This window comes from Falco peregrinus, chromosome 18, assembly GCF_023634155.1.
Source record: "Falco peregrinus isolate bFalPer1 chromosome 18, bFalPer1.pri, whole genome shotgun sequence".
NCBI lineage: Eukaryota > Metazoa > Chordata > Aves > Falconiformes > Falconidae > Falco > Falco peregrinus.
In genome coordinates this window covers 1,882,349-1,900,847 of record NC_073738.1, presented here as the reverse complement: position 1 = coordinate 1,900,847, position 18,499 = coordinate 1,882,349, and the positions used below count along the sequence as shown (strand labels likewise).

General features: G+C 67.1%; 2 protein-coding genes across 2 annotated transcripts in view; one reads left to right on the top strand and one right to left on the bottom strand.

Moving 5' to 3' along the window:
• SRCIN1 (SRC kinase signaling inhibitor 1) overlaps positions 1–18,499 on the top strand; it is a 150,362-nt gene that overhangs the window by 68,255 nt on the left and 63,608 nt on the right. The window lies entirely within an intron of this gene.
• ARHGAP23 (Rho GTPase activating protein 23) overlaps positions 1–18,499 on the bottom strand; it is a 31,179-nt gene that overhangs the window by 7,381 nt on the left and 5,299 nt on the right. The window contains 14 exon segments of the mRNA XM_055789771.1: positions 470–769; positions 871–1,008; positions 1,159–1,216; positions 1,312–1,423; positions 1,564–1,720; positions 2,436–3,236; positions 3,239–3,409; positions 3,574–3,765; positions 3,768–3,905; positions 4,909–4,963; positions 5,279–5,357; positions 5,745–5,837; positions 6,718–6,742; positions 10,144–10,323. Of these exon segments, the coding sequence (XP_055645746.1) occupies positions 470–769; positions 871–1,008; positions 1,159–1,216; positions 1,312–1,423; positions 1,564–1,720; positions 2,436–3,236; positions 3,239–3,409; positions 3,574–3,765; positions 3,768–3,905; positions 4,909–4,963; positions 5,279–5,357; positions 5,745–5,837; positions 6,718–6,742; positions 10,144–10,323 (2,499 nt within the window).

Genomic DNA, 18,499 nt, shown 5'->3' with positions numbered 1-18,499 from the left:
GGCAGCACCGCACGGGCACCATGCCCAGCGCCGGCAGGGAGCTCCCTGCCAGATCTCTCTCCACAACAGGAACCACAACACGCCACGGCAAGAGCCACGACACAGCACGGCAGAGCCACGCGTGCTCCTCTCCCACTACACGACCAAATGCTGCCGGCGGATCCGGCACCGACCCTGCCTGGACGCGCTGCTGCGGCGCACGGGGAGCCACACCATCTCCACCAAGCATCCCGGCGCACCCTGCCCTGGCCGAGGCCAGCGGAGCCGCGCTCTTCTTGGACACCGCGGTGCCCACAAGCCCCCATGCACCCCTGGGAGCACGGCACGGGCCGGGCGAGCCCCACAGCAGCCGGCCGCGCAGGGGCTGGCCGTGGCCTGGGGAAGCAGCACAAGGCAAAGAGCCGGAGAGAGCCGAGGCGGTTAGTGCCGGGAGAGCCAGAGGCAGCCAGGAGCCCCATGTGGCTCTCACCTCGCCCTCAGCCTTGCTGTTCTCCCTGATGACTTTGATCCAGGCCAGCATGTCTTCCCGATCCTCTGCCTGAAAGAGATATTCACAGAAGTCAGCGGTCGTCAGGCGGAAGACGTGCTTCCTCTTGGTCTCGCTGTAGGAGATGTCCACCAGGCACGCTTGGATGCTGATCGGCGGCTCCTCCTCACCTGGGGCCGGGGCGCAGGTCACCGCCTCCCGCCTGTCCTTGCACAGGTACAGCGAGTGAGTGCGCAGCACGGCGAAGACGCGCTTCCACTGCCGGATGCCTCCACCGACCTTCTGCGGGGAGAAGGGATGGCGCACGGACCTCAGGGATGCTCGCGGCGGGGAGTCTCCCCTGCATCGCCGGCTGGGCGCGGGGAGGGGGGGCACCCGCCTACCTTCCCCTTTTTGGTGAGGATCTGCTTGCAGTGGAGCCAGCCCTCCTTCCTCACGGCGCTGAACGGGACGTCCGAGAGGTCGGAGGTTGAGTGTCTTTTGGAGCGGGCGTCTTCGGACGTGCCAAGGCTGTCCAGAGACTGCGGGAGGACCGGCGGGCACTGTTGGGGTGATGCCATCGGCACCCCCTGCTCCACCAGGCAGAGCAGCCCTGGGCTACCCTCCTATAGAGATGCCCAGGCAGGGGGCACCCCCGGGACCCCCAACCCTCACCCCCACACAGCACTCACCCCATCGGTGAAGAAGCTCCTCAGCATGCGGAGGCTGGGGACCCGGCTGGGCATCCTCCTGGGGGGAGAGCAGCCCCCGTGAGTGGGACGCTGGGGAGGCGATGGGAGCCAGACGGCGGCAGCACTGGGAAGGGGGGGGGGGTCCAGCCCTACCTTAGGATCTTCCCCTCATCCCGAAATGCATTCAGACCATCGTCGCAGGACTTGGAGCGCTCGGTGGTGATGGCCAGGAGGTAGGACGAGCGACGGCCGGCCTTGATGCTGCCTGCGAGGGGGCGAAGGGCGAAGCACATGCTGCTCAGCCCACTGGGCTTGAGGCACAGCTCCAGGGTGGGGGGCTGCTCCTCCCCATCCTTCTGCCCACTGTGGCCCCCAGGACCATTCTCCCCCCTCCCCAGCACTTACTGCAGTCCTGGGAGTAGTGCCGGTTCAGGGCAAAGGCAAAGGTGGGCGAGGAGGGGCTGGTGGCGACGGCAGGTGCGGAGTTCATGGCACTGGAGACCACCGAGGAGGCGGGGACGTGCTTGGCCTTCAGGTCAATGCTGGGGCTGGGTGGGTTCATCTGCGAGATGGGTGGGGCAGTTACAGGAGGGGTTGGGGCAGGACGGGGCTGGGGATGTCCCTGCTGGAACCCCCCCAGCACTTCTGGCAGCTGGTGGGTTTGTTGGTGGGGGGACATGCTCGCACCCCCAGCAAAGCCAGGGGCCACCAGTGCACCCGGACCCTCGTGCAGAGCAACCCTGTGGCTCCCCCATCCCCACCCCGTCCCCTCCCTCCCCATCTGGCCCCAGGGTCCCTTCCTGGGAGCAGGCACGGGGCAGCCTGCGGTGCGGGAGGGGACAGAGCTGGCAGCTCCCCCCAGACCCATCTGGGTCCCCAGGGGCAGACGTGGCTGGGCGGGGAGGTCCCAAGTGAGACAGGGGAGGGTCATCCCAGACACATCCCTGTCAGGGCTCCAGTTCGCACCCAGCTGTGCCCAGTAAGAGGTACCAGGGGCTGGGCAGGGGGTGCAGGTCAGCAGAAGGATGAGGCTACTCGAGCCCGAACCCTGGCACCCCATCGTCAGCGCCTGTGGCCCTGCTCGGGGACAGCGTGCCCAGAAGGATGTTGGACACTGTGGGGTGCTGGGCACGGCAGGGTGCTGGGCACTGCGGGTGCTGCTGGCGCACATCCACGGATGGATGCTCTGGAATTGTGCAATTCACCCTGTCCCCCACATGTGCCCACCCTGGCACGGGACTTGCTAACGCCCTGTCCCGGGGGCAGCCACCCCCCACCGACTCACCGATGAAGGGGATCGATGCCAGCGAGTCTTCAGGGGCTGCCAAGGGAGCCACACGCCGGCCTGGCCGCTCGCCTGCCGGCCTGTCCCCTTTGCCGCTGGCCGATGGGGGGTCGCAAATGTCCGTCTCCTTCACCCCCTCGGGGAAGACAAAGTTCATCTGCCGCAGCGGGGGTGGCATCTTGCGGCCCGTGGGTGGCTTCTGCCGCAAAACCACCTCTTCCCTCCGCTCCTCTGGCTGCTCGGGCACCCGGCTGCTCTCTGGCCGCTGCTCCCTGGGCACGGTGGGGACCGGCGGGGGGCCGGTGGGTGGTGGGACGGCAGGGACCACGCTCTCTGGCAGTGGGGCTGCGGACCGCTGCGAGATGCTGAAGGTGGGCAGCCCACCGAAGGCTGGGTCACGGAAGGAGAGGGCGTGCAGCAGCCCGGTGCGGCGCTGGAAGGATGGGCTGTAGCTCCGGTAGCCGATGTAGCCCGAATCATCCGCGCTCTGCAGGTTGGGCTGCGACGGGTGCTTCTGCACCGGTGCTGGCTCCCGGGAGGAGGAGGAGGAGGAGGAGGAAGGCGCAAAGGAGGCATGCGGGATGGGTTGCCCGACGGCAGCGACGGTGGCCCGGCAGACCCTCTCAGGTGGCCATGCGGAGCGGTCGAGGTGGGGCGAGAGCAAGGCGCTGGGCTCCAGCGCCTCCATGGAGCGCCCGTAGCGCCCCAGGTAGTGATCGGAGCGGGCGCGGGGCGCCCAGCCCTCGCGGGAGGGCTGCAGCAGGGTGTCATGCGATGCGCTGTGGGGCCAGCCCCGGGGGCCGCTGCCGAGACCCCCAGCCGGTCCTGGGACACGCTGCGGTAGCGGGGCGGCATGGCGTGCCGCCGCTCCTCCGAGGCGCTCCGCCGCGGCTCCTGGCTGCAAAACCAGCGGGACAGAGCCTGCTGGCACTCCTGCCGGCCCGGCACCCGCTGGCTGCCCGGCACCTCCCGGGGGGAGCGCCCAGCCCCCACCAGCCCCCCAACGCCCTCCTTGAAGCCACAGTGAGTCCGGTGCTCCGGGAGGTGCCTGGGGACTCCGTAGCAGGAGGCGGCGGCGGGGGGCATCCCATAGCGGTCAGGCAGAGACGATGCGACGTTGCTGGGGCAGCTGGTGCAGGAGAAGGAGCCGGGGTGCCCGTGGGGTGCGGTGGGGTGCGGTGGGGGAACCCCAGGCTGCGGCTCGTCAGGGCGGTGCGCAGGGCTGCCGCCCACCTCGCTCCGGGTGCTGGCAAGCGTGGCGGTGCCAAGCGGGGACGAGGGGCCCGCAGCAGCGGGGCGGTGGGCACGAGTGTCCGGCGGCTGGCCCGGAGGGGGCTCTGCACCCCCGCGCCTGGAAGGGGTACGTCTTCCGCGGGTAGCAGATAGGAGGGGGCTCAGGGATGCTCTGCGCCCCACCGGAGTACGGCTCATTGCCCTTCAGGTAGGCATCCTGCGAATATGCCTGTGGGGGGACGGGGACGGGGGGGGGTCAGCGTGGGGGGGCCAGAGCTGCAACCCCCCGTTGCCACCGCAGAGATGCTTCCCGCTCCTCCCAACCCACGAGCAAACCTCCCTGCCAGGGCGAGCTGGGCAGGGCTGGCTGCAGCCCCCCCGGGTCCCACTTTCCTCTGCCCCCCCCCCTCCCCAGCATTGAGCAACTGAGCACCAGCACCAGCCCCTCTGCTCTCCCCAGTGCCCTGCAGCGCCCGGCCGCCCTCCCCTCCTTCCTGAAATGCCCCGGCACAGCTGGCCGCACAGCTGGCCGCACCGCTCTCCCTTCTCACTTTTCACAGGCACCTCCGACTCCACGCCCGGGGGATCCTCAGAGCCCGGGGCAGGTACAGACATGAGACACCCCACCCTTGCCAGGGCTGTAAGACCCCCCAGCCCCATGGCAGCGGGTCACCCAGGCTGGGGCCAAGCAGCGGTGCCAGCTTATAGCCAAGCCGGGGGTAGGTGCCGGTAGCTCCAGCAGCGGCACCACCGGGAGAGCCCTGGAAGGCAGCTGGGACCGGGGAAGCACCAGGCAAAGCCCCACGGACACCCCTCAGCTTGGGCCACCCTGCCGGGGCCATCGCTGCCCCCAGACCCCAGTCCACCAACGGCAGAGCCACCTGGGGTGCTCCAAGGACAAGCCAGACCCTGAGAGCCAGAGCAACTGGCCCTCCAGCTACGCCCAAGGATGCCCCCCCCAAAAAAACAACCAGGGGCCACGTTCCCCATCCTTCCTGACCTGGACCCCCTGGTACCTCCATTTATGCTCCTCCAGGGATGCTGGTGGGGGTCCCCAGCAAGATAAGGGCACTTGGCCACCCCTACCCAAGGCACAGGAGGAGCAGGGGCAGGAACAGACTGGCCCCTCAGGTCTGGCAGGGCAGGAATGCTGGCACAGCCCGGGGGAGCCTTGGTGGGGAACCCAAGTCCTGGAATCAGCCTGGTCCCTCGCACCCGCCTGGCAAACTCACCAGCTGGAGGATGTCCTCGTCCTTGGGCATGATGGAGAGCTCCAGCACATCGTCGCTGTGGGGAGAGGGAACAGAAGGGTCAGGCTGGCCACGGTCGGTCCCCACCTGCCCCCAGCGAGGCCAATGTCACCCTCTGCCAGATCCCCCCCGAGAAGATGAATGTCCCCAACCCACATGATGGTCCCAGCACACTGCTGCCTGTCCCTGGTCTCCTGCAGCACCGCTGCCTGCGAGTGCCCGAGTGGCTCGCAGCTCCTGCCAACCCCAGTGACACCCAGGGGGACAGCACCCGCTGCGACGTGTCCCCTCCACGTCACCTCCCCAGCTCTACTGTCCCTGTGCTCCTTCCAGCCCCAGGAAGGGAACTCACCTGTTCTGGATCAGCGCAATGACCTGCGAGTAGGTTTTCCCGATGATGCTCTCCCCGTTCACCTTGACCAGGCGGTCTCCTGCAGAGCAGGGGGAGAAGACAAGTGTCACCGCATGCGAGGGGGGAGGTGGTGGCACTTGGCTGTCCCCACGGTCGCTCACAGCTGGGTTTGAGCTTGGCCAGGGCTTTTGCCAGGGGCAGAGCCAGGTCCTGTGTGTCGCAAAGCCAGCCCGACCCACGGGGACCCCAATGCTGCTCTGAGCATCCCAGGCCAGGGACAGGAGAGCAGAGCCCTCACAGAGCCAGGGAGCAGAGGGAAGGGGGAGAAAAAAGAAGGAATGCAAGAAAAAGAGCAAAATAAGCAAAAAAGTCCCCGGCAGAGCATCACGTGCGTCCCATGAGCGGTCTGGAGCCATCTCCAGCTCCGAGACCCCGCCAGCCCAGCTGCCCCAGTGCCCCCACTCACCAGTGCGCAGCCCAGCCTGGTGTGCCGGCCCGTCCTCCCGCACGTTCTTCACAAAGATGGTGTCCATGGGCTCCAGGCGGCTCCGGGGGGGACCTGCTCCCCAGGGACAGGGTGTCAGGGAGCCACTGGCACAGCCGGACCCGTCCCACAGCAAGAAGCATGCCTGGCCCCTTGCGGTGACCCCCTCGTGGGGACCCTCTCGCCACCCCAAGCCCAGGCGCGGCAGCCCAGCCTGCACCTGCAGAGCACACATCCTGCCCGGGGCACAGCCCTGCTCTCAGGGCAGCCCCCCAGCCCCCAGCTCCCCCAGCCGTGGCCACGCTCTTTGCAAGAGCAAAAGCCATCGGGTGCTGCAAGAAACCAGAGGGCAAGGGGGGCCGGGGGGGTGGCAGAGGGATGGTGCCAGCACGGGATGCTGAATGCCCCCCAGGACCACCCGGAGTGAGGGCAGTGTCCCCCCAGCCCCGCTGGGCTCTGGGTGGCAGGTCTGGCCACCGCTGCCTGGGGAGCACAGCCCCGGCGCCGTGTCACCCTGCCAGCGTGCCGATCCGTTCTGACACCTTCACATTCACTCACGTCACCAGCCTCCGGGAGGACAGCAGGGCCATGTCCCTGTCCCCAAAGACCCCGCGCTCAGCCGAGCCACCCGCCGCGGGGGGCCAGTGCTGGCCATGCCACAGCCCCTCCAGCGATGGGACAGACTCCCCCCTTGGGTGTGAGGTCCAGCAAACCTGCCAAGGGCTTTGGGGACAACAAGCCCACCTGCCGTGCCAAGTGCCACCGCGCTGCCACCGAAGCACCACGCCAGCCGATATCAGGGCTGCGGTGCCAGCCAGCGGAGACGGCAGGCTGTGTCCCCCAGCCACAACACCCACAGTGACCTGTGACAGCCGCGAGTCCCCCAGACTCCTGTGCCCACCGATCCCAGGGGGGTCCCCATGGGTCCCCACGGCGGCACAGCACCAGTGCTCACCTGCTCGGTTCCCGTTCTCCTCCTCCTGCCAAAAGAAGAGAAAAACATTTATTTGGGCAGCCGTGGCAGGGGACCGGGAGCGGATCGGAGGGGTGCCAGCCCCATGAAGCCCCTTGTGGGACCTGCGTGTCCCTCTGTCCTCCGCCGCCCCCGGCTAAAATTACCTCCTGACACCGGATCTGGCTGTGCCACCCTTGCAGCCTGGTGGGCAGGGAGAGACACCCACCGCAGCCCCCCCGGTCCCCAGCTGCTGGGGAAAGCGGCTGCTTTTGGGGCAGGGGAGCAGGAAGGTGCCCAGCCGCCCCTGTGGTGGCATCTCACCCTTCTCCTGGGTCACCAAGCCTGGCCAGGGAGAGCCTGAGCCTCCACAGGGGGGGTCCCAGGGGAGGGACGGAGGGGTCTGCTGGCACCCAGGCAGCACCCAGGCAGCGGGTCCCAGTGGCAGGGACCCCTGGGAAGGGGACAGCTTTGCGCAGGCGTCCTCGAAGGGGCACCAGCCGCCAGCGGGGCTATATTTAGCCCTGCAATTATTCGGCAGCGGGGAGCGTGTCCCTGGGAGCGGGGGCACCTCTGCAGCCTCCTGCTGCACGGGGCAGGCTGGCAGGGCTGTGGTGCGCATTGCAGGGGGGGTGGCGGAGGGGTCCCAGCACCCCCTTCCCAGCCCTGGGCAGGGGACAGCCCTGGGAGCCACACGGATCTGTCTCTTGGGGTGGGAACTGCAGGGACCCCCCTGCAGAGCCCAGGGGGGTGCCCAAGCCAAGGCAGGGCACAGGGTGCTGGCACCCACGTGGGGCTGCACCCACACTGCCGAGCCCCCAGCGCCGCCACCCCCGGGTGGCTCTGCCCCCTGCCCGTGTCCCAGGCAGGGACCCAGGCACCGGGAAGGGGATTCCTCACTTGGCGAGTGCCAGATGCTGCCGTCTCCGTGCTCGGCTCCAGCCGGTGCAGGGCAGCGGGGACACAGCCCTGACGTCCCCAGGGCAAGCAGGTCCCCCTAGGGTTCTGGGAAGGGACCAGTCTCCATCCTGGTGTGACAGGGGGACATTCCCAGTGAGGAGGATGAGGGGGCTGGTGGCATCTCTCCACAGCGCCCATCGCACGGTGGGAAGGAAATGCCACATCCCGTGGCGTCGGCACACGGCCAGCACCGTTGCCTGTGCACCGAGTGGCTGCCACGGTGCCACGGCAGGAGCGTGGGGCCACCGAGGGCCCCTAAAGGCACAGAGTCACCCCGTCCCTGCCCCTCCTCGCCCTGTGGCACCTCGGAGCCCTTCCCGGCCCTCGGGCCAACCCAGCGGCCGCGCTCCCAGGGCTGAGGCCAAGGCTGGGTGCGGCGGTGCCAAAGCCCGGCATGGTGAAAGCAGCTCTGCCGTCACCTTCCCTTGCTGAGTCAACCCCACCGAAACTCAGCCCCCGGACCTGGCTGCCCGCCGGCACCCGCGGGTGCTGAGCCAGCCGCACCGCACCCTGCCCCGCCGGCCCGGGAGTGCCGGCTTCGCTCCGGTGAGTGCCGGGAGCTATTCCCAGCCTCTTTCCATCAGCATCTCCACCTCCCGGCGCTGATCTGGCTCCTTCCCACGCAGCCCCATGTGTTCCCCGCCCTGGCGGGGCTCAGCCCTGGTGCCCAGCATCGCAGGGCAGGATTGGTCCCTTGTTCTTGGAGGATGAGGCTCAGCCCTGCTGCCCAGCATCATGGGTCAGGATCGGTCCCTTGTTCTTGGAGGATGAGGCTCAGCCCTGGTGCCCAGCATCACGGGGCAGGATCAGTCCCTTGTTCTTGGAGGATGAGGCTCAGCCCTGGTGCCCAGCATTGCAGAGCAGGATCGGTCCCTTGTTCTTAGAGGATGAGGCTCAACCCTGGTGCCCAGCATCGCAGGGCAGGATCGGTCCCTTGTTCTTAGAGGATGAGGCTCAACCCTGGTGCCCAGCATCGCAGGGCAGGATCGGTCCCTTGTTCTTGGAGGATGCCATAGGAAGACAGTGGAGACATGGAAGCGAGTGGGTTCGGAGCAGCTTCGGACCATCCCCAGATGAAAGCTCCTTTGCAGAGTTAAGTCAGACAGGTCAGGTCCGTGTTCCCGGTGTGGGCAGGGAAGTGCAGGCAGGAAGGATCTGGGGAAGCAGAATCAGGAGCCTGGGAAAAGTGCCGTGACACTGAGCGGGGACTCCAGCAAGTTGCTTCTCTCCACCCTGTGACTCACTTCCCACTGCAGTTCCCAGCCTGCTGGGGAGGAGGCAGCCAACGCTGGAGCCGTGGGGCACCAGGAGCCGCGGGGCAGCCAACGCTGGAGCCGTGGGGCACCAGGAGCTGCGGGGCAGCCAACGCCAGCCCGTGGGGCAGCTGGGGCCATGGGCAGCTGTGAAGCTCCAGGGGTGATGGGAGCACCCAGGTCTGCCCACTGCGGAGCCGGGAATGGGCTGCGATGGACCACACGCCTCACAGACACTTCTCCCTTCATCTGCACAAAGCTGCCGCTGCAGAAAACGGGGTGAGAGGGGGATTTCAAAGCCTGGGGGCTTGGAGCTGGCACAGCAGGAGCTGGCTCGTCACCTTGGGTGCAGGGGGCACGGTCCGTGCTGGAATCTGCTGGGTTTTGCATCCTGGAAGGGAAAGGTGCTACCTGGACCGGAGCTTCCGGACGGCTCAGTGGGTGCTGGAGGCGATGGCCAACACGGGGTTGTTTCCCCCCAAAAGGCAGCACCTGGGCAGGGTCCAGGCCGCTGCTGAGCCAAGATGTGATCGCAGCCACCGCATCCCGGGGCAGATCCAGCCCAAAGCCTCCCGCCACCAGCCAGGACACTGGGAGCCAAAAATGTGCTGCGCTAGAGGCGGTGAGCACCGGCGGGGCTGGGCATGTGCCCCTCGCTGGGTGAGGATCTGCCGGGAGGGGATGAGCTGATGCTGGTCAGAGAAGGAGGAGGACAGTTGCGATGAAGGGCTCAAACAGCATCCTCTGAAAGACCCTCTCCCAGGCTCAGCTTCCCGGTGGCTCTGCGCGGTTCGCTTCAGCTCGAGCAACATCCCACTGTGCCAAGCCTCTCCCAGGTCTCAGGGTTATGCAGTGCCTTTTCCTTTTCCTGCCATTCCCGGGGATGCTGGAGCTCTCGTTCGGCGCTGAGGGATTCTCCCCATTGCCACAGACAGCCGTGTCCCCACCAAAAGGCTCTGGGACATCTCCAAAGGCGCTGCTGGCTCGCTGCTGGCTCAGGGCACGTCTCCCAGCAGCTCTGTGGGGTCCTCCATCGCTGGGCCACCCATGGGTGGGGGCAGACCCAAGTACCCAACAAAACAGGTGATGGATGGTCCGCTCCCTGGATCCCCCCTGCCCAACCCCACCATCCTGCATCCAACCACAGCACCTCGGTGTCCCACTGCAGCAGCCCCGGGGGTCCCCATGGCCCCCCCCCCCCGGGTCCCAGCTGTACCTTGGCGGTGGAGTGCACGGCTGACTCCGGGGGGTAGACGATAAAGTGGCGGAGGGTGAAACCAAACCCCCCCTGCGAGCTCTTCCGCAGCACCACCGTCTTCGGGCCCACCCAGGGGAAGGGCCCCTCTGGGGGCACGTTGGCATTCGGGGACGCCCCATCTCTCCGGCCTGGTGTCGGCTGTGGGGGATGAGGAGGATGTCAGTTCTGGGGGGGCAGGGGGTGCAGGCAGGCAGCCCCCCCCTGCCTGCCCATCTGAAGCCCCATGCTGGGGGCTGAGATCTGCCCAAAAACCTACTCCACTCCTAGGAATCCCCCTCTGGACCCTACGGCAACAAATTCCAGTCCCCCTAGACCACCCCACCAGCATCCCCCAAGACTCCTCGCATGGGACCTTGTGGGAGAAGATGCAGGGAAAGGAAATTTAAAAAAAAAGGGGGGGGGGGGGTGAGGGGTGGGAATGAGCTGTGCCTGGAGGTCTGGATGGGACCCAGGAGGCAGTGTGGCAGGAGGAGATGGGGGGGACCGGGGAGTCAGGGACAAAAGGTCCCCTTCCGATGACGCTGCGGTAATAACCTCGGGCAAGCCGGAAAGAGCCGCCCGGGAGGTGGCTGGATGAGTGATGCTTCCCAAGACAGGGCAGGGACCTGGCACCACACTGGGCTCTGGCAAGGGACACTGCCCGGAGCGGCCGATGGGACCAAGAGGGACACGGCTCCATCCCGCAGCCCCCAGTGCTGGTGTAGGGAGGGGAAACGGGGCCGTGGCAGAGCCCGAGCGGCCGCTGGCATCTCGCCTGGCACAGGGAGCGTGGGGAAGCAGCAGGAATCCTGACACCTTGGCTGAGTTCGGAAGCGTTTAGCGAGGGATGTCGCTGCTCGGCTGTGGCTGCACATCTGGCTGCACATCTGCCAGCCCTGCTGAGGCAGGAGCAGCCCTGTGGCCCAAGCCCCATGCCCCAGCAGCACCGAGCTCTGCCAAAAACAAAAAAATGGCAACCTGGGAGCTGGTAGAGACAGGCAGGGCAGTGGCAGCGGGCAGGAGGGGATCTGCTGGGATCCTGCCCCAGCAGCTGGAGTCAGCCCATCCTGGGGCGAGGGTGTTAAAAATTCAGGCACTGTCTGGATGGAAGCGATGGATGGGGAGCGGGGAGGGCAGAGGGACGCACAAAGGGATGAGGCACAAAAAGCCTTTGTCTGCGCCTTGCTGAGTGGGCCTTTTCGCTGCCGGTGGGGAAATCTGATGGCAGCTCAGGGGGGCCAGGCTGCACCCCCTGCGCCGGCACGTCCTGCATGGTGCCCGGCTGCAGGTGGGGCTGGGGGTCCCATCCGCCTGGGAACAGGGTCCCCGCGGTGAGGGCATGGCTCTGGCACTGCAGCCCAGGAGGCATCACGTTGGCACAGCACCTGCAGACCCACTCCATCACCGCACAGCACCTGCAGACCCACTCCACGACCACCAGAGCAAACCAGAGTGGGGATACAAGGACTTTGGGCGCTCACAGACACTATAGATAACCCCCCAAAAAACCCAGAGCTGCAATGCTCCCAACACCGGCCCAGGGGAACCAGAAAACCCCACTACCAGCACCATACGGGGGGGCAAAGCTCCCCACAAAGCCCTCCCTGCACCATGCACGCCCCAGAACCAGATGGCAACGGGCACCCCACGCTCCCATGGGGAACCCCATCCCTTCGCCCTGGGGCCATGAGCATCCCGACGCCAGCGCCTGTCCCCATCTGCGCCCTCCATTGTGTCTGGATTATTTTTAAGCTGACAGCTGAATGTGCCCTGCTGATTTTAACCGGCACAGACAAGCCTTGGAGAGGGGTAAGATCGGTGGAAACACCACCAGCAGCACCGACACGCAGGGATGGGGACGTGTCCCTGTGTCACAGGCTCCGGCACGCCTGTGACACAGGGACACGTCCCCAGGTGTGGTGTGACCATTGCAAGTGGTCCCCAAGCCTGAATCCAGCCTTCCATCCCAGCAAAAGGAGATTCCAAACAGCCCCCCTCAGGCTGCATCCCATCTCCATCCCAAGGTCCCGTAACGCACGGCGGAGGAGGGATCGCTTGGGAACGCTCCCATCCTGCAGGGACCCAGCACCCTGACCCCGCTGCCAAGGACATGCGTTCGCCTTGCCCTGGTTAAGTGTCCTTTGGGATTTTTACAGCCTCAACGTGGTGTCCCTCCCCCTCCGGATCCTGGCACACACACCCCCCCCCTTGTCCCGCTACAGAGACCCTGCAAAGGGCTGGGCAGAGCAAACCATCCCAGACCACCGTGCCTCAGTTTCCCTCTTCACCCAACCCTGGCTTGGAGTGTTTTGGGCTGCAAAGTCCCCAGCTGCGGGCTCGGACATCCCCCACGCTGGCTGATGGCCCCACAGATGCTCCAGCTCCTGACAGCAGGGTCAGCACCCGATTTGTCACCTCAGCCATTTGTCCCCAGCGCCTGTCCCTGCTCCCCACAGGGGGCCAGTTACCTCCCAGCTTTTTGGCTTTATTTTAACCTCAGCCTGGCCGTTCCTGTGCTCCCACCAGCCCGGCTCCCCCAAGCCCCCATCCCACCAGGGCTGCGGGCAAAGAGGATGGGGGGAGCCCCTTGCTCCCTGCAAGGTGTCACCGGGTCCCTGTACCCCACTGTCACCGAGCCACCTCACTACCCCTTGGCGACATGATGGGACGGGTAGCTCCCACTAGTGTCCCCCTCCCTGGGGGGAGGATCTGTCCCCCCTCCCGGACACGGTGAGCAAAACACCCCGGCACAACCCTGTCCTTGCTGGCGGCTGCCAGCCCTGCCTTTGCAACCACCAGCAGGAGCCCGGACCCCCACCCCCAGACCACGACCCCAGCACAGGAGGGGACAAGGACGCACCCCAGGAGCTGTGACAGCCCCAGACCACAGCCCCCCTGCACCGGGGGAGTCCCCATCCCTCGCCCTCCCCTGCAAAGCCCCCCCCCCCCCCAAACAAGGCACAACACCCGGTGGCCCCTGCATGCGGTTCTCACCCGGCAGCACTTGTCGGTGCGGGGGGGCACACGGCCGGGCCGGGGGGCTGGGGGCTCCGGGGCAGCAGCGTGGCGGCGCAGGCTGCTCAGCCAGATGCAGCGGGGCTCGGGCGAGCTGCAGTCCACCCCCACGGCACGCTCGAAGCGCCAGCCCTTGCCGGCTCGCTCCACGCTCCACAACCCCTTGCTCACCACCGCCACGGGGCTGGGGGCTGCGGGGGGCCGGGGGGGACCTCGCAGCACCCGCCGAGCCCCCCGCTCCCCTCTGCTCACGCTCTCCTCCACCATGCGGCCGCAATCCAGGCTTCGGCAGGTGGGGGCTCAGCCGGCGGCCATGGGCTCAGGGCCTCCTTCAGCCCCCCAGCTGGGCAGCGTGGCGGTGGGGGGTGGCGGCGGGGGGCGGCATGGCTGGGGTGCCGTGCGGTGCTCCCGGCCCGGCGACGCCGCTGGCTCGCACCCCGCTGCCAACACAGCCCCCCACCCAGCCGCCCGTGCGGGGCAGGGATGGGCGCAGGGTGGGATGGAGGGATGGAGGGATGGACGCAGGGGGGGATGGACGAGGGCGGGCTGCCACACGCCCCGGCGGGCTGGGGCTCAGCTGCTGGCAGGGATCAGTGTGCCCAGCCCACCGGCCCCCCCGCGCCGAGCCAGCCCCCCCGCCCGCAGAGTCACTTTGCCCAGACTTCCCCTTTTTTCTTTCTGTCTTTCTTTCTTTCTTTCTTTCTTTCTTTCTTCTTTTTTTTTTTTAATCCACCCCCTTCTTCCTCCATCACCCCGGGCAGCATCCCACCCTCCCCGCTTCCTCCTCTCCCTCCTCCCGGCCCCTTCCTTCCTTCCTCCACTCACTCTCCACAGGGCACCGGGCGATGCCGGGGACAGGGAGGGGGACAGCCTGCGGGAGTGGCAAGTGTCCCCCCTGCTCGGCCAGGGAGCCACCGCCAGGCTCGGCAAGGGGGGAGCCAGTGGGGGCTCCGAGACGCCCCTGGTCCCCTCTCCGTCCCTAGCACCCAGCAGAGTCCCTGCAGCAGAGACACGTATCCAGCCCCAGGCTCTGCTGATGCAACCCCCCAGGGACCGACACAGCCCCCCAGGGACCAACACAGCCCCCTGGGGACTGACACAGCCCCTCCGGGACCAACACAGCCCCCCGACCCCCCTGCTCAGTGCCTGTGACAAAGGGCAACGGCTCCAAGGACACTTCTCAACAGCAGCCAAACCAAAATCCCCCCCAGCCCCATCTCCCATTTCGGGGGATACCCAGGGCTGCAGGCACAGCAGGTCCCTGTAAGTCCCCAAGACACAGAGCCACCACCCCCCACGGTTCAATCCTGCCTCCCCAGTGCTGAGCCCACAGGCTGGGATGGCAAACCGCCCTCGTCACTGGTGCCTGGGGACCCCCACTGCTCCAGGGGGAAAAATGCCCCTTCCCCAGCCCACCCTGCACCCCTTCCATGCCCCCCGAGCCGCTCTCCACCACCAAAACGTGAGAGGAATAAGGCAAAAAGCAGCATCTTGGTGAGCCCAGCACCCACAGCCACCCAACCCAGGCAGGGTCTGTGGGTGGGCAGCGTCCCCCTGCCCTGCCTCCCCCCAACACTGCCCAACCCTGTCCCCGGTCCCACGCCACATTCCTGCCGTGCTGGAGGCCGAGGAGAGGCACGTGCGGCCGCGCCGGGGAAATGCCGGGCATTACTGGGATTGCAGCCCGAAGCCTTGGGGCCGGCCGCCCCGCTGGCCCGCAGCCCCCCTCCTCTCCTCTGCCCCCCTCCACCCCATCAGCAGGACCAGCCTGGCAGCACCATGCCGTGCACCCACCTCCCGCAGCCACCAGCTGGGCTGGCAGCACCAGGGGACGGTCCCCGGGGTGCGATGCCACATGGGCCCCCCTGCACGCTGCCGGTGCTCTGGTGTCCAGCACGTCCCCAGCGTCTACCCTGGCCAAGGTGCCATGGCTGTTTCCCAAAACAGCCCCAGCGCCTGCCCCAAGCCCCACTGCGGGGCTGGCTGGACTGGCTTGGTGGCAGCCGTGTCCCCAGGGACCCAGCTCACCCCACGACACCATCCCAATGACACCACACCGGCAGCCAAGGGAGAAACTGGGACGGGGAAACGTGGGAGCCAAATCCCTGCCATCGCCTTCCCACCCCCCAGGGCCACCCCGACGTCACCGGCTGCATGTGCTGGGGGGTCTCCCACGGGAGCCACCCCGGGGGCAGCCCCACGCCCCCGTCCCCAGCCTGGGGACAGGCAGCCGGCAGAGCTGCTGGCATGTCCCAGCAGGCAGAGCTGCCCGGCCAGGACAGCGGGACGGGGCTGACACAGCTGTCGGTGCGAGCAGCACCCGGGGGGGGGGCTTCACTTTCCAGCTGAAAGGGGGCAAAGAGCAGCCTGTCGCAGTGGGCTGGGGGTCCCGGGGCAGCTGGAGCGATGCCAGCCGCCCTGGGCACGGCGGGTCTGATCCTGCCATCTCCGCTCACGCCTTTCCCAGGCAGTGCTGAGCAAGCAGTCAGGGGGGCTGGTTGGGGAAGGGGTCCCCAGCCCCCGGGAGGAGGGTTTTAAAGGGAGGACGGGCCCCAGGATTGTTCCTGCAGCCCAAAGCGGGAAAGGTCAGGCGGCGTTCGCGGGGGCAGATTCCACCCCGAGGAATGCGAGCGCGCCTGGACGCCTTCCAAAATACTTGTGTTTTGCACAGGAGTGTCCTAAATACGCAGCCAAACAGGAGCAAGGGGGAAGGCAGCGCGCTCCCGGCGTGCACCGCCGCTGCCAGCGTGCCGGGGCAGGCGTGGGGACATGTGCCCACACCAGCGGTGGGCTGCAGGGCCCTCTGCCGGCATCGCCTCCCTGCCCCCCGCCAAACCGCCGGGGAAACTGAGGCACGGAACAGCCACGCCAACCCCAGCCCCCCTGCACAACCCCCGCCCAACACCCCAGGCAGCGCTGCCTGCACTGGGGGTCTCTATTCAGCACCCCCCTGCCCCACGGCTGCTGCTCACAGCCTGGTGACACCCCCAGGATGGAGCCAGCGGTCCCAGCTGGGGGGTGACACCCCCGGGCCGTTCCCTGGCCCCACCAGCTGCGGCCATGGGTCCCTGCCAGCGCGGCCAGCGCAACCCCTGGCACGCAGCGGGGGTAACGTCACGCTGCAGGCAGGAACAGAGGACAGAGGGACAGGCAGCTGCCCGTCCTGCTGCCACCATGGCGTGCTGGGCTCGGCCCCACCGCCCTCCTCCGGCATCGCTTTCCATGCGGGAAGGAGGTTTCTCCAGCACGGAGCCAGCAGCGCTCAGGGCCAAGGGCTGAAGGGGGGGCAAACACTAATCCCTCCTGAACGGCGAGCTGAGATTAGGGTCAGAAAAATGAGGTTTTAATAGGATTTTTGGGGAGGGGAAAGCCATGTTGAGACAATAACCCGTTTCCAGCCCTTTACACAGCAAAGCTGTTGCTCGCTCCCACCTGCGGCAGGTCCTGGAAGGAAAGGGGGGGGACGGGGGTCCCACCCGCTCCCCTCGGTCCCAGCCAGCCCAGGCAGCATCTGGGAGGGCAGCACCCCCAAAGGGAGCAGGGACCTACGCGTTCTTAGGAGCAGGGGGTGCCTGCAGCCCCCCCCACACACCAGGAACACGGGGATGCTCCAGCAGCGGGACCTGGCCTGGGGGACGTGGTGACAGAAGAAGGGGGGGCAGCCCCCAGGTGACCACGCCAGGAGCAGCCGGGCAGCCCGCCTGGCCGCGCCCCAGCCTGCGGGATTACGGCTCCGCAGGAGAAAGCATTTTAATTCTCTTTAACCCAACCCAGGGCTGAGGAGCTTTGCAGCTCAGCGGGGATTTGGGGGACATGCTTGCTTGCTTGCTTGCACACAGCCAGCGCACGCTCCCCGGTCCCCTGGGACACCCCCTGCCCCAGCACGGCACGGCTGCGTCCCCCAGGGAGCGGGAGGAGGCAAACTGGGAGCCACTGGGAGCGGATGCGCACCCCACGCAGGAGAGAACTGGGAGCCACTGGGAGCAGATGCGCACCCCACACAGGAGCAGCAGTGCTGGGAACAGGAGGCAGCAACACGGAACCACCACCACCCCCCCAGCAGCCCCCATGCCACATCCCAGCCTGGGCAGGGACTTACTGGGATGGATGCACGGTCTGGTCCGTAGGCCAGGTGGGAATCCCGGGGATGGCTTTCGGCTGTCAGGACGGGGGGATGCCAGCTGGGTTTGCTCTGAGCATCCACAAAGATGCTCAAGTCTCCTCTTTTCCCACTGGTCTCACAACTACTCGGCGGTGCGCAGCACCCAAGCACCCACTGCACCGGCTGCACTCTGGAAAACCCCCACGGACCCCCCCAGGGACACCAGAGAGAGTCAGTGGGGACCCACAGCTCGAGCAGAGGCGTGGGGTTCCCCGTCCTCACAGCCAGCGCTGGGGACGGCACAGGACAAGTCCCATGGGAGGTGCTGGGCTGGCAGCACCGAGCGGCTGGGTGGGCTCTGCCAGGGATGCTCCCAAATCCCACCCCATGCCAGAGCTACCTGCCCCGGCTGGGGACCCCCCACCTGAATCCCCATCATCCAAAGCAGCTGGGATGGAGGTGACACTGTCCAGGTGACACCGAGCCAAGTGCCAAAGAGAAGCGGAGCAGTGAGGAGGCCAGAGGAGCCACAAACTGGCTCTCTGACATTCCTCCCGCTCCGGTTTGGGTGTTAACACGGGGAAGGAAATCGCCTTGTTCCTTCCCAACACAAACTTTTATCTTGACAGCAACTCCTTCACAGCCCGGTCGTCAGCCCATGCTGGGTCCCCGCTGGGCTTCGTGTGTCCCCCCCCGGCTGGATGGTGACCAAAGCCAGCTCCCTTCTGGCAGCCTTCACACTGGGGATGCCAGCCCCGCATCTGCAGGGCCGTGTCTCAAAGCGGCACCTCCAGGGAGCTCCGGCTCACCCGGCCAAGGAGTCCCTGGTGCCACGTCGAGAGAAATTTGGGAATGCGGCCAGAGAGCCTCATCCCCTTTCCTGACCTCTCCTTGCGAGGCTGCCAGCCCTGGTGCCGCCGTGGCTCTCCGGCTGGTCCTCACCACTGCTGGCATCCCTGGCTGTGCTCCTGGGGCAGCATCGTCCCCGTTCACAGCCATGACAGCAGCCACGACGCCGGCTGATGCCACCGCATCGATGCAAGCACGTACACGTGGAGCTGCCCACGCTGCCGGCTCATGTGCCACCTCCACTCACCGCCCCACATCATGATGCTGGGGCAGGATATGGCCCTCCCGAACGCCCAGCACCATGCTCTACCTGCGAAAGCCACCACAGCACCTCCAGCCCCAGAGCGGGGGCACCCACAGGGCGCAGAC